Here is a 20426-nt window from a genome sequence, read left to right as displayed (position 1 = left end):
ATATTCATTACAGATGTAGGTTTATACCCAAGTTCAGTAAGCAAACTCTTTAACCAAATGAGTTCACAAATTTCTGAAAATCAAAGAATCCGTGTGGCTGACCTCATTGATATATGGACACAGTTATATGAGCTCGAAAACACGTAGAGCCGCACGGCTATACTATTTTTTTTTTCCCAAAAACTGTAGTAAAGACGTGCGGCTATACAGGTTTTTATATTAAAAAAGCCAGAGCGATTTTAAAAAGAAAGACCCGCCTAGCGGTTAGCCGGCCACGTGTGAAAACAGGTATCGCTAAAAGGCTATGCTAAATTTTTTTTTTTTTTTAAACTGTGGTCAGCCGCATGGCTATACTAATGTTTAAAAAAAAACAAATACGCGAGAATTCAGAAAAAAAAGGTAGCCCGCCTAGCGATTTTAAAAATAAAAAACCCGAGTATAGCCGTTCGGCTGTACTATTTTGAAAAATACCCGAACATATAGCCCGTGCCTATTGTTTAAAAGGAAATACCGTAGTATAGCTGGGCTGCTATACTATTAAAATATAGGGTTATTCGCAGCAATGGTCCCTCAAATATATCCCAAGTTACACTTTGGTCACTCAACTCAAATATTAGTTGCAGAGCTCACTCAATTAGGTGTTTTGTTGCACCGTTAGTCCTACCGTCAAGTCTGTTACTTTTTCTGTTTAAAATGATGATGTGGCAAGCATCTCTTAGATTATTGATGGGCAAATGTGACTTTTCAGTTAAGATTATTTGTAGCAATGGTCCCTCAACTATACTCAGAGTTACATTTTGGTCACTCAATTAGGTGTTGTGTTGCACCATTAGTCCCTACCGTTAGAGAGACTTAACTGTAGGACTAACGGTGCAACAAAACACCTAATTGAGTGACCTCTGCAACTAATATTTGAGTTGAGTGACCAAAGTGTAACTTGGGGTATAGTTGATGGATCATTGCTGCGAATAATCCTAAAATGTATTTAAAAAACCATAGTATAGCCACGCAGCTATACTATTTATAAATTAAAAAAAGGGACCCACCTATCGATTAAGTGACTGCGTGTCAAAAAAGTTTAGCCTTGTTGCTATACTATTTTTACTGTAGTAATGCCGCACGGCTATACTATATTTTTATTTTTCAGGAATCGCATCCAACATAAAGATACCCTATCCATCTATTTTTATGCTATTTATTTGGGCCTGCTGAAGATTGTCAAAAGGCCGAAATGGGTCGCAAATAGAACAGAGGCCCACAAGAAAAACTAAACGGCGCGAAAGAGATCGCACACAGCAATATCCAAAGAGAAACAATGAGAGAGAGACAGAGAGACAGAGAGACTTCCCAAATCCAATCCAAACAATCAAAACCAAATGATAGAGATAGAGGCCAGTTTACTTCAAACTGTATTTCTTTATATTTACTTTATAACAAAAACAATGTGCTAAGACTGGATCTACAGATATTGTGTGCAGACACTGAATTTAGAATGGTGTTGAACAATCATCTTCTTTTTGCTTCTTTTTCATTTCCATGTTGAATTTTTATAATCATCTTCTTTTTGGTAGGCAACAGAAACCCTTACGCATACCTTATTATAATCAGCTTCGTCATTAAGACGTTGAAATCCAAGCATTAATATTCAAACTAGCTTTGCTCACGCGGTAGCTCTTGGTGAGTTTCCTAGAAACCTCCTCGTGGCCTCCAATCCAACTGGGAAGGGAAATTTCGAGTAAGCTTCCGCAGTTCATGCTTATACAAATAGATGAATTCTGAGGCTAACCTTCACAAACAACACAAACGTTCATTTTTCTCTCAGTGAAGAAGAGTAGTGTTTTCTTTTGCTGTATCGGTAGGTTTGTTTCTTACTATCAGTCACTTTGTCTTTAAGTTTAGATCCGAGAGGCGGACGTAGCAATACAAGTTCTTTTTACTGATCTTTTTGGTGCTGGGTTTTTGTTACAGGTAATCAAAGATCATCAAAATCAAGATTCAAGAATGGTTAACTCAAAGGTGCAGTATTTTGGACAGATTGGTCTTGGAGTACTGGCAGGACCGGCTGGTAATTTACTCTGGGAAACGGTAGGGAACGGTTTCAACTTTGACACCTATCGCACAAACCTCAAGTCCATGATAAATAATTTACAACCATTGATCAAAGAAATGGAAGACCAGAACAAGAAGTTGGTCATCGGAGACAACGAAATAGCAGATCTCAAACAAAAACTGACAGAGGGTGAAGACCTCGTCAAGGACTTAAAGGAGGTTAGTGACTGGAGCTTGCTGACGCCTATTTACACTCACCGACTTGCTGAATTGGAAAAGTCTATTCAAAGACTGCTAGAGATACTGAAGGTGCAGGGAATAAGGGATGTCAAGGGGATTTCCCTTTTGGCAAAGGAACACACCAAACAACTTGAGGCCTGCAAAACGGACGTCGAGGGTACCTTGGTTCTGGCGAAGGATCACACTGAAAAACTTGATGATTGCAAAAGCGATGTCAAGGAGACCTTGGATTTGGCAAAGGATCACAAGGATCAACTTAACAACTGCAAAAGCGAAGTCAAGGAGACCTTGGATGAGACAAGGAAACACACTTCTTTACTTGATGATTGCAAAAGCGATGTCAAAGACATCTGGACTTTGACCACTAGAACCATGGATAAACTTGTTGAATGCGAAAACAATGCCAAGAAGATCACAGTTTGGGTAAGCAAAAGCGCTGACCAAATTACTGAATCGGCAACGGATGTGAAGGAGACCTTGTGTTTGACAAGGAAGATGGACACAGCGTTGGAACGAATGGAACGGTTTGGTGTCGGTGTGGCACAAGGTGACAGAGGTAACTTTCTTGGACATAACTTCGTAAAATTCTATATGGGCGTTATGACTATAGAAATAAACCTAAAAGCTGAGATTGAAACAAAATACTTGCTTTCCTAATATTTCTGGTGTTTGCTTGTTATTATTATAATTATTATGACAGTGGCGCGGTTGACGGAATGGGCTGCTCTCGGAAAAGCAGTACAAGCGCTGTCTGAGGATGTCAATCAAATGGTGTTGAAGCCTTCCCAATTTAAGTTGTTCTTTGAAGTGCTTAAAAGAAATATAGACCAGTTAAGCGAACACTGGAAGGAACCAGATGTTCACGAAGTAGGAGGGGCTATTCCATTCCAGGAACTTCAAAAGTTCAGAAAAAAAATAGAGGAGGGTACAGAGGTCGTTGTCGAGTGCTCAAATGCTGATCTAACCACCAAAAAAAAGGACAACTGCAACAAGAAACTTTTGAATTTGGTCAAATCTGTTCAGGAGCTTGTGGTCCGTTTGAAGGGAACCCCGTTTGGTGGGAACCCCATTTGAATGGAACCGGTTCGAAAGAAACGCTTTACAGTCGTCCCTAGATGTTATCTTGTTTTTTGAATAAAACAACTGTTGCTTGTAGAGGAAGAAAAACCATTGTTGCTTGATTTTTTTTTCTTAGTCGGACAACGACTGTTTAGATTTTTTCTTTGGTCGAACAACGCCTGTTTGCTAGCTTCTTTTTATCTTTTTCTTTTTTAAAAAAAATCAAGCAATAAGATGAGTGAGATTCGAAATTGGGTTGCAACTTGCAAGAGACTCTGAACTCTTTATTTTTATTTTTATTATTTTTATTTTGGTCTGCAAAAGCACCAGCCCCGTAACTGACATGAAAATAAAATAGGATTAACAAAGACCAACACATAAGTATACGCGTAAGAGAAACCCTTACGCATACCTTTTTATAATCAACTTCAAAATCCAAACATAATAATATTCAAACTTAGTGGGTGGAAACGAGAAATTATAGAATATTGCGGTAGTATGATTACGTAATACATCTTGTATACATGTTATAATATAGGTGGAAGACGTTGTTTATTTTTTCTCCTTTTTTAGGGAATAGTATGAATAAATATTCGCTTATATTGTAACACGTATACAAATTGTACCACATTATCGTATCACTGTAGTATGAGCATATGCGCTATGATAAAGTTACATACAACGAAATAAATAATTAATCACCGTCAATTATGATGATAAAGCTATATATTGGCCCGCTGCTATCGAGTATCGACATCAAAGTTCAGACTCTGAATACAAGTCATCCAAATCATCGTCCATATCATGGTTGTCCGTCATGTAAGAGCTAAGACCAAGGGTTTCAGCTGCTGGTATAGTGGTTTCCGCAAAGGCTTTGCATGGGTTGATCAAGCTAAATAAAATTATGGTGATGTGTGAAGAAAAAAAATACTAAATAATTTATGAATTTTATCCATAATTTGTGTTTATTCTCTCCAAACAATTTCTATATATGCACTTGACAAGCAATAATAAGTTGTTGGACTATTTGTTAGACTATTTGCCATGATTTGCTTGACTTTTCTTCTCTATGCGCCACCTCATTAAAATTTCATATAAGACATCACATACAAAACCCAAATAGCTCACAATTTTTATTTTAGAAAAAAAAATATCTGAATTGAACTAACTTGAGTTAACGTGGTCTTCTTCCTGTTCTTTTTCAGCATCCCAGCACGCTCTCTCTTCTCCCAAATCCTCTATTTCAACCTCACAATCTCTCCTCTTCCCATATGAAATTCAGTTCTTGCTAATGCCCAAAATTTCATCCTGCAACTATATGGTACTACTTTCATATCATAAACCCCATATCTCAAGTATGAAATATGAATCAAAATCTCTGAACCAAAATAACAAATAGTGAGCACAATTGGATATATGCATCTATTTTTTCCTTGAACTTGAACATTATCTAGAAACAATGTTTCTTCTGGTAGCTCTTGGTGTGAGTTTCCCAGAAGAGAAATGCTAGCAACCTTCTCTCTAACCTTCTCATTTGGACCTTCTCCCCTTTTTACTTGGCATGTGTCATTCTCTCTACACTTAAAACAATGTCATTAATATATTATACAAGCTAATTTTTGCTTTCCAAGTTTACCCTTATTACATGTATTCAATTTATCCAAAAAAAATTCTCAACTTTCTTACCATCTTTTTTTTTTTTTTTTATATATATAAAGAAAATATCTGTTTTTTTTTTTAAAGAGGAAATGTCCCCTTTTTTTTTAACGTTAAGTTTATACCTTTTTTTTATATATATAAATCTAAACCCTTTGTGTTTTATAAGTAAATTTAAAAAAGGGACATTTCCTCTTTTAAGAAAAAAAAAAGCAGATATTTTCTTTAAAAAATCATTTACGTTAAAAAATGGTTAATAAGATGGTAAGAAGTGAATTTTTTTTGGATAAATTGAATACATGTAATAAGGGTAAATTTGGAAAGCAAAAGTTAGCTTGTATAATATATTAATGGCATTATTTTAAGTGTAAGGAGAATGACACATGTCAAGCAAAAAAAAGAGAAGGTCCAAAGGAGAAGATTAGAGAGAAGGTTGCTAGCATTCCCCTTCCCATAAACCTCGTGCATTTGCCGGGTACGTACGTTGGTAAATTGAGTGGCCTCCAACTCGGACATTTCCAGTAAGCTTCCCCAGTTGATGAATATAAAATAGATGAAATGCTGAGGCTAACCTCACAAACAATACAAATTTTTTTCTCTCTCTCAATGAAGAAGAAGACTGTTTCCTTTTGTATGTATTATTGATAGGTTTTGAGTCTGTTGATCGATTTGTTTGTTTTCTTAATCAGCAAGTCACTAGTCTTAAAAGTTTAGATCATCTTTTGGTGTTGGGGTGGGTTTTGTTACAGGTTCATTAAAATTAATCAAGATCATCATCATCATCATCTCAAGAATGGTGAATGCAGGGGAGTTTGTGGGAGGGGCTGTTCTTGGAGCAGGGGTAGGACCGGGGGCGATTTCCTCTGGGAAACGGTACGGAAGGCTTTCAACTTCAAGCCCTGCCGCACAAACCTCAGAGTCCAGGATGAAGTCTTAACAACCATTGATCAAAGAGATTGAAGACCAGAATACCAAGTTGCTTATTGGAGACGAGGAAATAAAAGATCTCAAAGACAAAATGAAGGAGGGTGAAGATCTGGCTGGCGAGTTAAACAAGGTTAGTGCGTGGAGCTTAAGGACGCCTCTTTGCACCAGCCAACTTGTTGAATTTGAAGACTCTTGTAAAAGACAGTTGGAGATACTGAACGTGCAAGGGATAAGGGATGTCAAGGAGACTTTGATTCTGTCAAAGGATCACACTCAACAGCTTCACAACTGCAAAAGCGATGTTAATTCGGATTTGGCGATGGATCAAAAGGATCAGCATGACGATTGCAAACGCGATGTCAAGGTGACCCTGGATTTGGCAAGGAAACACACTGACCAACTTGACGATTGCAAAAGTGATGTCGAGGAGATGTCGGCTTGGACAAGTAAAACAACTGACCAGCTTGTTGAAGTGGCGATGGGAAGGAGACCTAGGGTTTGGCAAGGAAGATAGACACCGCGATCAAATCGACTTGAACTGCTTGGTCTGGTGCAAGTTGATAAAGGAAACTAATTTCTTGACTAAGTAATTAAGTTAAGGATTGGTTCCATACTTTTAATAATTAATTCTGGTTTTGGTGTTGAATCTTGTAAATGCGACAGTGGCGTCCTCCATGGAACGTGCTGCCCTGGAAGCAGCAGTTGAATCGCTGAGCGGTGCTGTTTATAAAACGATGCAGAACCGCACCTCATCACTTGCTCAGAACTTTTGGGAAAGGATTTATTATCTATCTAAAACCGCTCTCGGGGAATGGTTTGCAAAGAATCGGGCAGTTGAAGAAAAGGTATGGGATGGGATCGCATTTGAGGAACTAAAAGGGTTCAGAATACAAATAGAGCAGGGTGTAGAGCTGGCTAGGAAGTGGTGCAATGTTCGTGTATGGACCAGCGACAAAAAGGATAAATACACTACCAAGATTCTTGATTTGGACAAATCTCTTCAAGCACTTGCGGTCCGTTTGAAAATTCCATTAGATGTTTCCATCCAAACCAACCATTAGCGAGGCATGTGTGATTGAAAGCAATTGAAGCAACGGTTATTCGATGTTGACTATTACTGTCACACTTTTTTTCCTTTAGGAATCGTGGAGTGGTTACTTGCTATGGCCAAACTACTTCCTAAGGGAAAACAAAAGTATCGACTCGAAACCACGGCAGTAATTGAAGCGAGGGTTATTCGCTGCTGAGCATTACTGTCACACTTTTTTTTCCCGTAGGAATTGTGGAGTGGTTGGTTACTTGCGAGGGCCAAATTTCGTCCGAAGAGAAAAAGAGTCTCGGTTTAAAACCACGACAAAATTGAAGGGTTATTTTAATTGAATATATCTAGTCCAGTCCAGCCCACCAAACATGATCCTTAGGAATTGTGCAGTGATTACTTGCGAAGGCCAAACTCCGTCCTAAGGCAAACGATTAAGAGTTGATGCAAGATAGTATATTGATTTGTCTTTGATCATTCTAGAGTATTGTATTAGTGTCACACTTTTTGTACCCTTCAGGAATTGTGGAGTGGTTAATTGCGAGAGCCGAACTCCATCTTAAAGGCAAATAAATTTACTTTCAATTGGCTCTGCTTTATGTCTCTTTTTATCCAGCAGTTATTTGGATTACAAATCTTCTTTTTTTTGCAACACAATATTTTAAATTACTATAATTCACGGGAAGAAGATTCGAACTTGAGTACAAGGAGGGTGGACACACTACCCTTACCACCTAGCCAAATTCACATAACCATCACTAGAACCGTCATTAAATTTGCTCCAAATTTGTCAAATAAATACACAAAAACATACAAAGAATTTTATGAATCTATAATTAATCAGCTTCAGTTATATATCTGCCTGGTTTTGAAGAGGATTTGTATAAATGGTATGGGACTTGCTCACAGGCTACAATAATTGTTCTTTTTCATTCTTTTGTATACCCCCAACTTGTCTTGCTGACGCAAAATTATAATTACGAAATCTCCCTTGCTTGACACATGGCCTCATGGAATTGGACAACGCCAGCTAGTAATAGATTACGTACAATTTTTCCTTTCAGTTTTGTTTGGAATCCTGTGGAGTAGTATAGTTCAAGTAATTCTTATCAACATCCATACCCCAATCCATCACCTACCTACACCCCTTCCCTCACTCCACTTCCATCTCCCCACGTCTCCAACAAAATCATTTGCCAAGAGAATGTCCCTCTACCTTCTATTTTTTCCTTCTTTTGCATAAAGAATAAAGGCAGGACCAAAGAGAACAATTATTAAAGTCACGTGCCGTACAAAGTATAAATACACTTCGTATGCCGGAAAACCAAAAACATACATCATTTGAGAAACAGGGACAGATGAGGTACAACAAAAAGGGAGGGTGTGGATTATCATGCGTCTGGTAGAATATCCACCACCACTTACAACACTTAGATAGCATTAAAAATCAAATTCCCTCACAGTAAAATAAAACAATATACAACTATGTGTTATAAATATATGACAACTCCAAGGAGCATATGATGATAGCATGATGCCTTCCCCTTGTCTCATTATCTATGCTAATCTATCACATACTCTATTGCACATTCTCTTTTCTAGTTTTTCACCAACAGTAAAAATTCTTTCTCACCTGACTACATCACATACTGGAACTAAATTGCATATCACATACTGGAACTAAATTGCATACACTATTTCCCCGCTGCTATCGACATCAAGTTCAGACTCTGAATCCAAGTCATCCATATCATCGTCCATATCTAGGCCGTCCGTCATGTAAGAGCTAAGACCAAGGGTTCCAGCTGCTGGTATAGTGGCCTCCGCAATTATTTGCATGATTGCATCTAGGCTTTGCATGGGTTGATCAGGCTCTTCAAAATGGCTGCCGGTTGTCATCTCGTCCATCAAATCTGCTGGTAGATTCTTCAAGAACCACGAGTGGTTCTTTATCTCAGGAATGGTAATCCTCTGTTACATGTGCATTCATAAACATGGGCAGAGTCAACAACAAAGAACGGAAAAGAAAGAATCTAGATTCTCAAGTTCTCTACAAATGGAATTCCCCAAAAGCAACAACTTTCAAGATAATTCTCTCTAAGTATTTAAGTTTCTAATTCTCTGTTGTATTACTAAGATGTAACAAGTCCATCTATTCCTCCAGTTCTGGCACTATGTGCTCAACAATGGGAAACTGGAGAACTGCTGAAAGCTGCCATGAAAAACACACAGCCTCAGATATACCCTTGCACAAAAGCAGTGAAGTAATAAAAAATTCAGGGAGTTATACAAGCATGCCTTTGGTAGGCTTTCCATGGAGCATGAAAAGTAGTCAGATTACCTTTCGTTTCGGAATAAAATGTCAAGGGAAAGTAATTTAATTTGGTCTTCACTCCCACAGTCACTTCAATGTCTTATGCATTATTATATTGTAAGATTCTAAGAGCAAAGAGCCTTAATCGTCTCATTTAAGGTGGTTATGGCCACTTTCCTCTTTCTGAGAATCTTATTTCAAATCATTTTACTGTCCTTGACCATAAAAAGTATTTCAAACTCTTATAATAAAGTTCATGAAATTTGAACAACTTTAATTTCCCTGGTGGGCTTATCAAACAGCCAGTTAAAGTAAAGAAAGGGTTATCTTATTCCCCAATAACTCAATAACTCCAAATATTTGGACGCAAATGCAGAGAAGAAACTTATTCAAAAGAGATAAAAGGTACATAGAGCTATAACAGAAACAGAGGTCAAAAGAAAAAATAATTAAAAAAACAGCATCATAAACTGAGAAAATTTGGAAAACCATAAACACCCAAGTTTTTCTTTTTTTGGGAAAAAATTAGACACCCAAGTTTAATAGAAGGAGTGCAGAACAAACAAGGACTCAGAGAAAAAATAAACTAACCGCAGCAGGATCTGGGACAAAAATTCTCGATATCAGTTCTAGACATTCGCGAGATATTTGAACAGAATCTGGAATGGAATATTGGACGCTGAGTATTCTCTGCATGGAGATGATAAATAACACATCTCAAATCAAGCAATTTACATTAAGAAACTTTATTTCATGCTAAGGCTAAATGACATACTTGTATAGTCTTCCGGAAATCCTTCGGTTCATCAGGATCCTCAAAAGGATATGCTCCCACCAGCATCACATATAAGGTTACCCCACATGACCATACATCTGCAATCTGATGTTGTAACACAAGATCAACATAGAAACTTCTCAATTCAATAACAAGGATTCACATTATTTGAAACTTATAAAACTTAAAACTTCATAGATATGAAAAGGAAAGGACAAAAAATGGTTCAAAGAATAAGATATGCAAGATAAAGTGTTTGTATGTCCTGTTTAAGGTCCGAATTCACACATGAGAAGTAAAGCCAATAAAATGCATACAGGCAGGCCTAAAATGAAATCAGTAACTAGTAGATGCTTTATCCCAATAGCATAAAACCACAACATGAAAATTAAGGAACAATTATCTAACATGAAGAGATGATGAATGCCAACTCATGTCTATTTCTTATCATAAAAAAGGAGGGCACTTTAACATCCACATCTGAATAATTAAGGGGAATTATCCGGTGCAATGGTAAAAGTCTGGCTGTCAAGTGCAATCACGCATTTTGACTCTTGAGAACTGCCACTTCATGGGAAAGGAATACGGTTAGGAACTTAGGATTATATCTAGATATCCCGTGCCAGGATCCCAAGTTAATACAACAAAAAACAAGGTAATTGCTCTTTTGTTTTCTTTTACTGTTGTACACCCATTTATTTGAAGTTGAAAATTGTATGAGCCAGCAAAAATAAATCATGTTTTAAATGAACCATGTAAAATAAGTAACTAAGAAACAATAAGTCATTTAAAACAAGACCATAAGCTTTGAATTAGTCACATGGCTAAATGTTTATTTGAATTGGAAAGTAAAGCTTGAATGGTGAGAGAGGACATATTGGACAGAGAAACATCAGCATTTATTCAAATTACAGTCCAACAAAGTTAAAACATATTTAAATGGGAAATCAAGGAATATATTAATCAAACATTTGTCAAAACTCAGCGTATGGTCTACTCCAGAACAGAATGCTATCTATTTATTAAACAAGACTTTTTGGTTCAAACAATCAGGGAAATACAAATTCAGTAAAGTAAAAACAAGAGACATCATAACCTGATAAATGATTAATAAAATTAACGAATTCTTATACCTTTCCGTCATATTCTTGCCTCAGTAATACTTCTGGAGCAATGTATGCAGGAGTTCCAACAGTAGATTTTGGTTGTGAATGAAGCACTGAAGACTGACAAAATACCCACAATCAAATACATGAAAATGAATACCAACTAGGCTAACTATACTAGAAACCACATCATTGATTACCTTGAGAGCTCAAACCCCTCTGAAATTAATGTCTAAATAAAGTCTCTAACAAGAAGACCAAGGGTCTTGGGTCAAACCAACCTAAGATCAATTCAAAATACAAGGCAACTGATACGCAAGAATCTTGTGACTTCTAGATGAGAAGTTCATTTCAAGTTAGCGTTGGGTTCCCTTTATTTCAATTAACGATATGAACACAAAGCATATGTCGAATAAGCAAGAAAACGAAAAAACAACTAGTACCTTTGAGTAGCCAAAATCACATATTTTCAAGCGAGGAGCTGGACTGCCATCCAACAAAGTGTTTTCCAACTTCAAGTCTCGGTGACATACTTGCTTCAAAAGGGAAAGTAATAATTCAAATAAATTGTCTAGTCGGCATCCAACAGAAAAATATATAAAGTCTTACAATCATCTGAAATGAAAGATTTAAATACCATTGCATGGCAATAACTGACTCCAGATATAAGTTGTTGAAAAAAGAAGCGAGCCTGGACCCAAAAAAAACACACATCTTCAACATATAAAGTAAAAAAAAGAAAAAGAAAGACGAGGAGAAATTATTGATATTGAAATGAGGACCTCATCCTCACTGAAGCGCCCTGCATTGCATATTCGTTCAAACATCTCTCCTCCAGAAGCATATTCCATCACAATGGCCAGATGGGTAGGCGTAAGAATGACCTATACGTAGCAGTCAATTAGCTTAACATCACTAGAAAGACGTAACAAAAATCGTATCATCAAGAAGCAGCTAACTAACCTCTTTAAATCTAATGATGTTGGGGTGCCTCAGCGACCTATGATTAATTATTTCTCTTTGAACATTTTCATCAATCTGCAAAACACAGCACCACGATGAGAAACAAATACTCCAAAATCTCCACATTACATCAACACCAACAGCAATTGTTTCCACTTGCAAGTCATGCATTGCATACACACTAAGCATATCTAAATAACTAACCATATAAGAACTTTTCAATATCTATTTTCACCCAGGCTTTAATTTATGTTAATCAAAATGTTGTTCAGTTTCTCGTACATAAAATTAGCTTCGTTAACATTCTAACATTTAATCATCATGCCTTAATTAATAGGAAATAAGCGCGCGTACCAAAAATTAGTTCCAAAATCGATCAGATACCAAAATTAGAAATTAAAAAGATAAGCATAATAACATCCACGACTGAAAAAGGCTAACCCAAATCTGGCAAAAAACACTAAACAAAAGGCTAACCCAAAATTTCCATAAATGGATGTTACAAAAATCAACTAAAACGCCGATAGAAAATGAAATTCCAAAACTGACCTTGTTACCGCGCTCGATATACTTTACTGCAACGAGTTCCCTGGTCTGCTTGTCTCTCATCAACCTCGCTACCCCGAAGTTTCCGGACCCGATATCTCGGACGAAATCGTACCGGTCGCTGTCGTGCATGATCGGCATGTCCATGGCCGGCCCGACAGTCATCGCCGCCCGATCCATTTTGATAAAAGTACGACTTTGCCCCTACCAAAGCTGGTTACATTAGAGAGCGAAGAATCAGAAAGAGTATACGACGTCGTCTGAAGTAAGCTTCTGGTTAATCGCAATCAATATAGAGAGAGAGCAAGACTCGGCGAGCAGATCAGTGAACACGGTCCGATTAGATCCGCTGCGAGTCGGAAGACTCTGTCGCGAACTCGGTCGAGGCGTTGTGAAGCGATTTTTTTCCGATCGGCGATGGATTGATATCTGAGAAACAGTGAAGGGTGATGACTTGGGAGAGAGGGAAATGATGTTACCAATGGAGATATCTAACTTGGATGAGACAAGAGAAGCGGCGTCGTTTTTGTGTGTTTCAGTGGTAGGCTTAGAGGAAGACGACGCCGTTTGGTGGAGGTTGCTTTCGTTGCTTTCTTAGCAGTATGGGTTCCCTCCCTTTCCTGGCGGCTGGTTGGTTGGTTTGCTTGTCTGGTTTTGTCGATTATGATTGGCTCCGCCTTCTCCGTGTAAATGACTGAAAGGCCCTTAATTCGGATAATTCTGCCAAGAGGAAAGGTCCACTGTGACGCGCCCCAGGCTACGATAATTTGGGGAAAGGATCCAACGGTGGGTGTTAATAATTCTAGAGTGGAGACGTTAATCAAGTGAAGGGTGAGTAATCGTGTAAAAGCACGCTAAGCATATTGAAACAGCAGAAGGATATTCAGTGGAATCTATTAGCCCCAGTTTGGCAAGGCAGGTTCTGATGATGTCGTCAAGGATACCAACTCACAAAACGATCAAACATAACCAAGATAAGAGGTGGTTCTCCTTAAGTAACCCTCTCCTCGCTGAGGTGATACATTAATCATTTCTAGGGTTCCGCCTTTCTAACTTCGATCTTGAAAAACTGGCCGAATTAGACGAGAGAATCTGATTTTTTTTTTTAAATACAAGCAATAGTCTAAACTACAAGAAGGATGATTGTTTTTCACACATACTACCAAGGTGCTGTGAGGGTTCGAACCTGAGACCACTCGTTTTCAAGTCAATGTCATTTTCTATTGAGCTAGACCTCATTAGCTCTGATTTGATGTTATCTCTTTTTATTTTTTTGAAATTGGTTAGAAAATTGAACCAACTCAGCTCAATCGGTTCAATCCCCAATTTGAAAAGTCAACCATGATACATGTCCTCATCATACTTATTTATAACGTTTTATCAAATTTAAGCAGATGCACTTATAATTTATTTTCACGAACATAATTATGTATGTAACTAAGTGGTGAAAATTATTAAAAGATAGCTTACTATGTAAACTTGGCGGTATAAACAAAAATTAGAATCCTCAAGTCGACGAGGGTGGTTCTCTTGCAAACAATTCATATTGTGATCGTTGGTGTGAGGTTTTTAATTAAAAATTGTGGTTTCTGGAATGATTCGAGATTGAAGGTAGCTTTATTCTGATTCAGGTTCTTATCTTTCACTTTCGATAGCCTTTGTCTGTTCCTCCTCCCCTTTGGACGGTTGGCAAAGATATAGCGCATAAAAGTTGAATAAACCCATAAGCAAAGGGATAATGGTTTGTGGCCAATTGTGCAATGAATGGGACGTTGATTTCAGGTCTTTTTGTTTTACTTTTTTCCTAAAGCTATTGATCTGATGAAAAGGATATATATGATAGATGCATGTACATTCAAAAGTACGTCTATTTCCTACTTTTTTTTTTTTTTAAAGCAAGTTTAATCTTACGTGACATATACGTCAGTTGCACCAAGACTTTTTGATATATAAATTTCACTCACATAGTATGCTTTAAAGTTCGTACATATCTTGTTCGCACTCATGATTCAGCAAAAGCCAAATGTTTGGAGTGTGAAAAATGTTAAGATATGTAATAGAAAATGATAAATTTTATATATTTCGATGATGTGTAAAGCACTAAATTTAAACAGACAAGATATATTAGAAAATGAAACAACTTATATAGCATGATGGAGGTTGATGGAGGTTGGCGGAGCTGATTGAGGCTTGATGGAGTTGACTACACTTTGGAGTGAAATTAGGCATGATTAGTTTTGGACAAAAAGTGTCACATACATACCATAGTCTAAAACTTTGTGGTTTAACTGAAAAAACATATCATGTCTCCATAAACTATTGATTTAGAATTATAATAAATAGAAGAATACTCTTTTCACATGTGGTGTGGGATAGGAGGAGATGACAATTGTGAAAAAATAAGGATTGCTTCAAGTGAAGACAGAGTGAAGGATACGATTCTCTTTCTATAAGTGAGAAGTATTATAATTTCAAAGATGATTCCCTTTTTTTAAATTCAAAGAAATATGAAGTGTGTAGAAGGCTTGTGGAAGATGATGAACTTAAATGCTAGCTAGCTAGGGATCATCATTTGGTCTTAAGTTTATGGCCAAAGTAGGTAGTTCGAGGTCTAATGGGTTAAACTTCGATTCGGTCCCTTTTTTAAGTTCAGCTCGCTTTTGATTTGGATAAGATTTGAGTTTAAGATTTGAAACTATCGGCTCACTCACTGTCTGACTCGTCTAAACCGCACGCTCCAACCCATCTAAGCTCAATCTGACTTGAATTTTTTTAAAAAAAACTCATGTGGCCCACCCCGAACTCAACAATTTAGGGCTAAGCCTGCCCAATGAAGAACCTTATTGCTAGCTATGATGTTACTCTTTCTCAGTTGACTTATGTTGTCCTTGTGTGCATTTACCACATTACGGTTTGCTTTTATTGTTCTTCTGTGATATGGGTTTTAGCATGTGATGATAATTTATAGTTTACTGTTCTTTTGTGATCTGTTGGCAATATTTTGTGACTCAGATCAAAGGAGTCATTCTACAGTGAGGCTCTTATATATGGTTCTTAGGTGAGGTCCTATCTCTTAACAGTTGGATTAGGCTAACTAATTTGATCAAATGATTAAGAGATAGGGCCTCACCTAAGGGCCATATATAAGAGCAAGTCCACCGCAGCAGTTTTGCCCGAGCAAGGAGAGGCCCGAGGCCCGCGAGACAACTTCAACACGCACAAAGCATCCCGGGCAAGACATGGGGGCCACCAACCCGGACAAGCCCAAAGGCAGATCCAGCCCGTGCTGTTACTTGGACCTTCTTAATAGCGCCCTTTTCAAATTTGTTTTCCACTACTACAAGACATGTGGCAGCACCTAGGGCGTCTGATTTTCCACTACAATCCAACGACTGTTATTTTTTATGTAATAAAAATTGAAAAAAAAAATCTTAAAAAATACCGAACAATTTTGAATTTTTTTTTTATAAAGTTTAAGTATAAAAAATAGAAAATAAACTAAATAGAATAGTAATTATCCTTGCCCTTACCCATAGGGGTGGAAACAAAATTGTAAGGACTGCCACTATTCATATGAATAGTAACAGCCCTTGCCTTGCCCTTACCCATAAGAGCACCTCCAACGCTACTGGTTTGCCCAGGCAGGAGGAGGCTTAGGCCCAGCTTTTGGCTCCAGCGCACAAAGGCAAGACCAGGCAGTTGATGGGGGCCACAAGCCTAGGCAGGCCCAAAGGCAAATATTGCCTGGGTTTGCTGAGTGATTGATGACGCTAACAACTAAAAAAATATTTAAAAAAATACCAAAATTTTCAGAATTTTTTTATATATAAATACCTGGTCTTATTTTTCACTTCTCATGCCAAAATTATTGGTTTAAGCATAAAAAAAATATAAAATAAATTAAAATAAATAGTAATTGCCCTTGCCCCTGCCATTTGGGGTGGAACTAAAAAATTCAAGTTTGACACTATTCATGTGAATAGAGTCAAACCTTGCCTTGCCCTTGCCTTTGGGGTGGAGGTGCTCTAAGGCTCTAACTATAGAATTCTTGCAGATGAAAGGCAACATGAAGTATTCAATCAGTCTAGAATATGTTGCTTCTCCATTTCAGAAACCAAATTCACATGTGTTGATTCTTTGAGGACTGGGCTTGACTTGAGACCAGCCAGATTATGAATAGGACTGCCTACAAGAAATCTAGGCCCAATAAATATATGCTAACTCACAAGTCACTTCACTTCTAGTGTAGAAGAGAACCGTTGCTTTATATAAATGTAAAAGAACTGCTTAACTAACAAGAAAGCCGTCTTAGCTCAGCTGGTAGAGCGCGTGGCTTTTAACCACGTGGTCGTGGGTTCGATTCCCACAGACGGCGATATCCAGTTTTTGCATTATCCTTTTTATCCTCTCCTTTTTGCCCTTTGTGCCGAAAACAAGTACGACGAGAGTACGACTATGTAATAGTTGAATAGTGGAAAACAAGAAGCGGTAGTGGGAAACACGTAGATCAACCTTTAAAAAGCAACATCACAAGATAAAAAGAGAGATTAGTAATTGCTTTTGAGATGGGATGGGACAGGTGTGTAAGTAAGTACCTCTTCTCCTATGCGGCGTACCGCTTCTCTTTTAGGAGGAGCAAAATTCCCTTTTTACCTCTACAAGTAACAATTACCAATCATCCAAACCCTCACCAAAATTTATACACCTTTTCCTTACTCCGGATGCATCCGAAGTCTTGTGTTTAAATCTTTCTACGGGATTATATTCGTAATTAATGTCTCTTCTTTATACTTTTCTAATCACCACTATTATCTCTTTATTCTCTTTTTATTTTTTTAAATTAATTAACTCGATTATACCAATGGAGTCTAGTCCTGACATTGACTTACAAACTAGAGATATGAGATTCAAATTCCTACGACATCTTAGTTGTGTGTCTCCATTTACACCATAAAACTCAATTATTGTCACTCTTTACACCGCTCACCCAATAGTGATGTCTCTAACCTTGATTATTATTGTCTCCATTTCGATAATTGTGACACATAGAGTTCAAACGTAGTTCCAAATCGAACAAGCATGTATACTTAAATGGACCAGCACTTGACCAATATACATTAGCATACAGCTAGCTAGCAGCAATACAAAAACGTAATTAAATTACTCCAAACCAAGATAATTAAGCAAAAGCAGAAGGTGCCTCATTGCCTCAAATCTTCAAAAGACTTGATCAATCTATATTTGGACAGACAGAATACTTAGCATAATTAAGCAGAAGGGGACCTACTTGCTATTAGGGCAAATATTCTTTTCCAGTTGCAGGGCATGAACAAGAAAGAATTCGTGGACGTAACTCATTTGGATAGGTAAACTATTTCTGATACTAACTAGGCCCATATTTTCAATGCAACTAATTATAAAAGAAGAATAATGGAATTGTTTGTGTTTTCTTTAACTGGGAACCTCATGAAATAATTCGACGAATAATTAAAATAAATAGGTATTTATTATTATCCGATCCAAAATTCTCCAACCTGATCTAGACATAGATACTGTTTTAAACATAGACAAAACTAGAACTGCACTTCTTCAACAGAACCATATTCCTTGAACGTACAACATTTACGTGGATTCTAAAGAGAATTCATGCAAATCACTGGTATATATTCGTATTCTCTTCAAAATATTACAATTCTAGGGCCTCCATAATGACATGAATATAAGAAACCAACGTAGGACAACTTGTGATAAAACGAATTGGGTCTCGCAAAAGAAATTAGTTCATCCAACCCCCGTTAACTCCTTAAATGAAAAACAAAGTTACGGCGCACCCTTATAAAATTTCATAGTTTTGCTCTCGATTAAACTCCGAATTAACTTTTTGACCAAAATAAAGAACTCCAAATCGACTTTCTTAATTATAGTTTGAAGTAAGTACTTTTAACAAGCTTGTATGTTTATAATAAGGATCCCAAGGAAAAGCAAGTCAAGGATTCTTAAAAAAGAAGGAATTATATAAATAAATTGTAGAATTAAAACACAATGGATGGTTGCAAATAGTTGTCATATTGAATGAGAGAGCATCTTTTCGCAATTTGTCCTGAGAGAAAATAAACAAAAACCAACCAAAGCCCATCATCATCCATCCCCAAAAGAATCCTTATCCCCAACAAGGCTAAATTACAAGAAACACCCTATTTTTAGCTGCCATGCGCAAAAACCGGATGCCCTGGACACGTGTCGGTTGCATGGTGAGGAATCTTACGACAGGCGCAAAATCGATCGAAAATGAGCCATGAAATTCCGGACAAAAACCACGATTATGTCATTCTTCTATTAACGGACGAGACCGCACCGAAGAGGAACCTCACCGCTCCGGATTTGAGGATCGTGCACCACGTGTCGGTATCTGGTTAGCGGTGACACAACTCCTGCTGCTGTTGTGTGTGCTTAGCGTTGCCCTGGGACCCTTAACGAATGAACCATAAACGGTCTAGGAAAAGTTGCTTTACTTAAAGGGAATCAAAATCTTTCACATGGCAAACGTTTTGTACTTTTTTTTTTTACTTTTTTCGCTATTTTATTATTGATTTTTTTGTTGGGTTCTAATTACCCAATTAGGGATAATTATTTCCATTTTATATTAAAGCAAGCATAGTTGGTATGTACTTTTTGCATAAACTAATATAATTAGTCACTAATAAAAATATTTATTATGAAATTATGTGATTAGCTAATATGATTAGAAAGAGCCACAATTTTCTAGATGCCCCTTGGAGGTGTTGTTGGTTGGGGGGTGCATAATTGACACACCAACAAACAAGTATTAATAAGTGCACGGTAAAATTCTCATCAAAAGAAAATTACTTTTTTTATAAAAAAAAATATTGATGGAGGGTCACTAGCCAACAAATGATTCGTAGAAACGAATGCTAAAACCACTCATGCAATCGGCAAGGGCATAGTTGGTAATCGATTATGTTGTTTTCAGTATAAGTCGTTTACCGACGCGGTGATCCGTCCAAAAATGTCAAAAGTGGCCTTGAGAGATATATCTTGGTAATAGGATTAGACAGCTAACTCTAATAAATTGCTCCAATGCTTTGTCAATTTTATTTTATCCGGTTCATGATAAATATAGTTTAAGATCTAATTATTTCACACCACATAAATTTCTTTACTTTTTTTTTTGGGGTCTAACATAAATGTCTTTACTTACATAATGGTAGTCATTTTTCTTGGTGGTACTGGACAAAATGCTACGAGGCGCAGCTTGTTATTGCAACTTGTTATTATAGTTATGTCAATGAATACGTGTTAAGTAGTGAGAATAGTGGTGAAGATGTCCTTTTAGGTTAAAGTGGTGAGTAACAAATATTTCCGTCGGTATTTATTTTCTCTAAAAATCATGAAAATAATATCTAGATTTTTAATTGCAACACACAAAAGTCGTCATTTCAATAACTCTCGCCCTACGTCGACATTCCCTAAGAATTATTTTGTTGACTAGGTGGAGGTCATTTGGCATCAAAGGATTTGTCGCTTAGATACAAGAGAGTCAAGTTTTGTTGGCGCATTTGCCAAAAATCATGATGTTACTATTTTCCGAACTAACTATTCAATTCATCTCTCTATTATTCTTGCAACTAACTATATTTTTGTTAATTCAGTTATTTATCATTCTGAGAGTTTTAGTTTTTTTTCGTTTTAAATAAACAAAGGGTTCAATAATCTTCAATTTTGAAACGCAAA

At 37.1% G+C, this 20426-nt stretch overlaps 2 protein-coding genes and 1 non-coding gene across 3 annotated transcripts; 2 read left to right on the top strand and 1 right to left on the bottom strand.

Annotated features, from left to right (window-relative positions):
- Positions 1-1737: 1737 nt before the first annotated feature.
- LOC110766115 (uncharacterized) lies at positions 1738-3602 on the top strand. The gene is made up of 3 exons (XM_021969377.2): positions 1738-1855; positions 1969-2845; positions 2990-3602. Exons 2-3 carry the CDS (start codon positions 2002-2004, stop codon positions 3361-3363), a joined length of 1218 nt encoding a protein of 405 aa, XP_021825069.2. The 5' UTR covers positions 1738-1855; positions 1969-2001; the 3' UTR covers positions 3364-3602.
- Positions 3603-8334: 4732 nt separating this feature from the next.
- On the bottom strand, positions 8335-13317 carry SNRK2.3 (sucrose nonfermenting 1(SNF1)-related protein kinase 2.3). Its single transcript, XM_021969372.2, has 9 exons — positions 12678-13317; positions 12129-12203; positions 11948-12049; positions 11803-11856; positions 11609-11701; positions 11193-11285; positions 10060-10164; positions 9876-9974; positions 8335-8941 (listed from the first exon to the last, which is right to left on the bottom strand). Exons 1-9 carry the CDS (start codon positions 12852-12854, stop codon positions 8651-8653), a joined length of 1089 nt encoding a protein of 362 aa, XP_021825064.1. The 5' UTR covers positions 12855-13317; the 3' UTR covers positions 8335-8650.
- A 3659-nt stretch (positions 13318-16976) lies between these two features.
- TRNAK-UUU (transfer RNA lysine (anticodon UUU)) lies at positions 16977-17049 on the top strand. Its single transcript has one exon. It is a non-coding gene; the product is annotated as a tRNA-Lys (tRNA).
- The last annotated feature ends 3377 nt before the right edge of the window (positions 17050-20426 follow it).

This window comes from Prunus avium, chromosome 7 (genome assembly GCF_965620075.1).
Source record: "Prunus avium chromosome 7, drPruAviu1.hap1.1, whole genome shotgun sequence".
Lineage (NCBI taxonomy): Eukaryota > Viridiplantae > Streptophyta > Magnoliopsida > Rosales > Rosaceae > Prunus > Prunus avium.
This window is presented reverse-complemented; position numbering and strand designations above follow the sequence as displayed.

What these genes read in the sequence shown, in the direction of transcription:
- LOC110766115 (XM_021969377.2), top strand. Translation starts at nt 2,002, where the DNA reads ATGGTTAACTCAAAGGTGCAGTATTTTGGACAGATTGGTCTTGGAGTA. An exon ending in TGTGGCACAAGGTGACAGAG is followed by an intron (nt 2,846 to 2,989) that starts GTAACTTTCTTG and finishes TTATTATGACAG; the next exon opens with TGGCGCGGTTGACGGAATGG.
- SNRK2.3 (XM_021969372.2), bottom strand. Translation starts at nt 12,854, where the DNA reads ATGGATCGGGCGGCGATGACTGTCGGGCCGGCCATGGACATGCCGATC. An exon ending in GTGATTTTGGCTACTCAAAG is followed by an intron (nt 11,286 to 11,608) that starts GTACTAGTTGTT and finishes GTATTTTGTCAG; the next exon opens with TCTTCAGTGCTTCATTCACA. An exon ending in TTGTCCCAGATCCTGCTGCG is followed by an intron (nt 8,942 to 9,875) that starts GTTAGTTTATTT and finishes CACATGTAACAG; the next exon opens with AGGATTACCATTCCTGAGAT.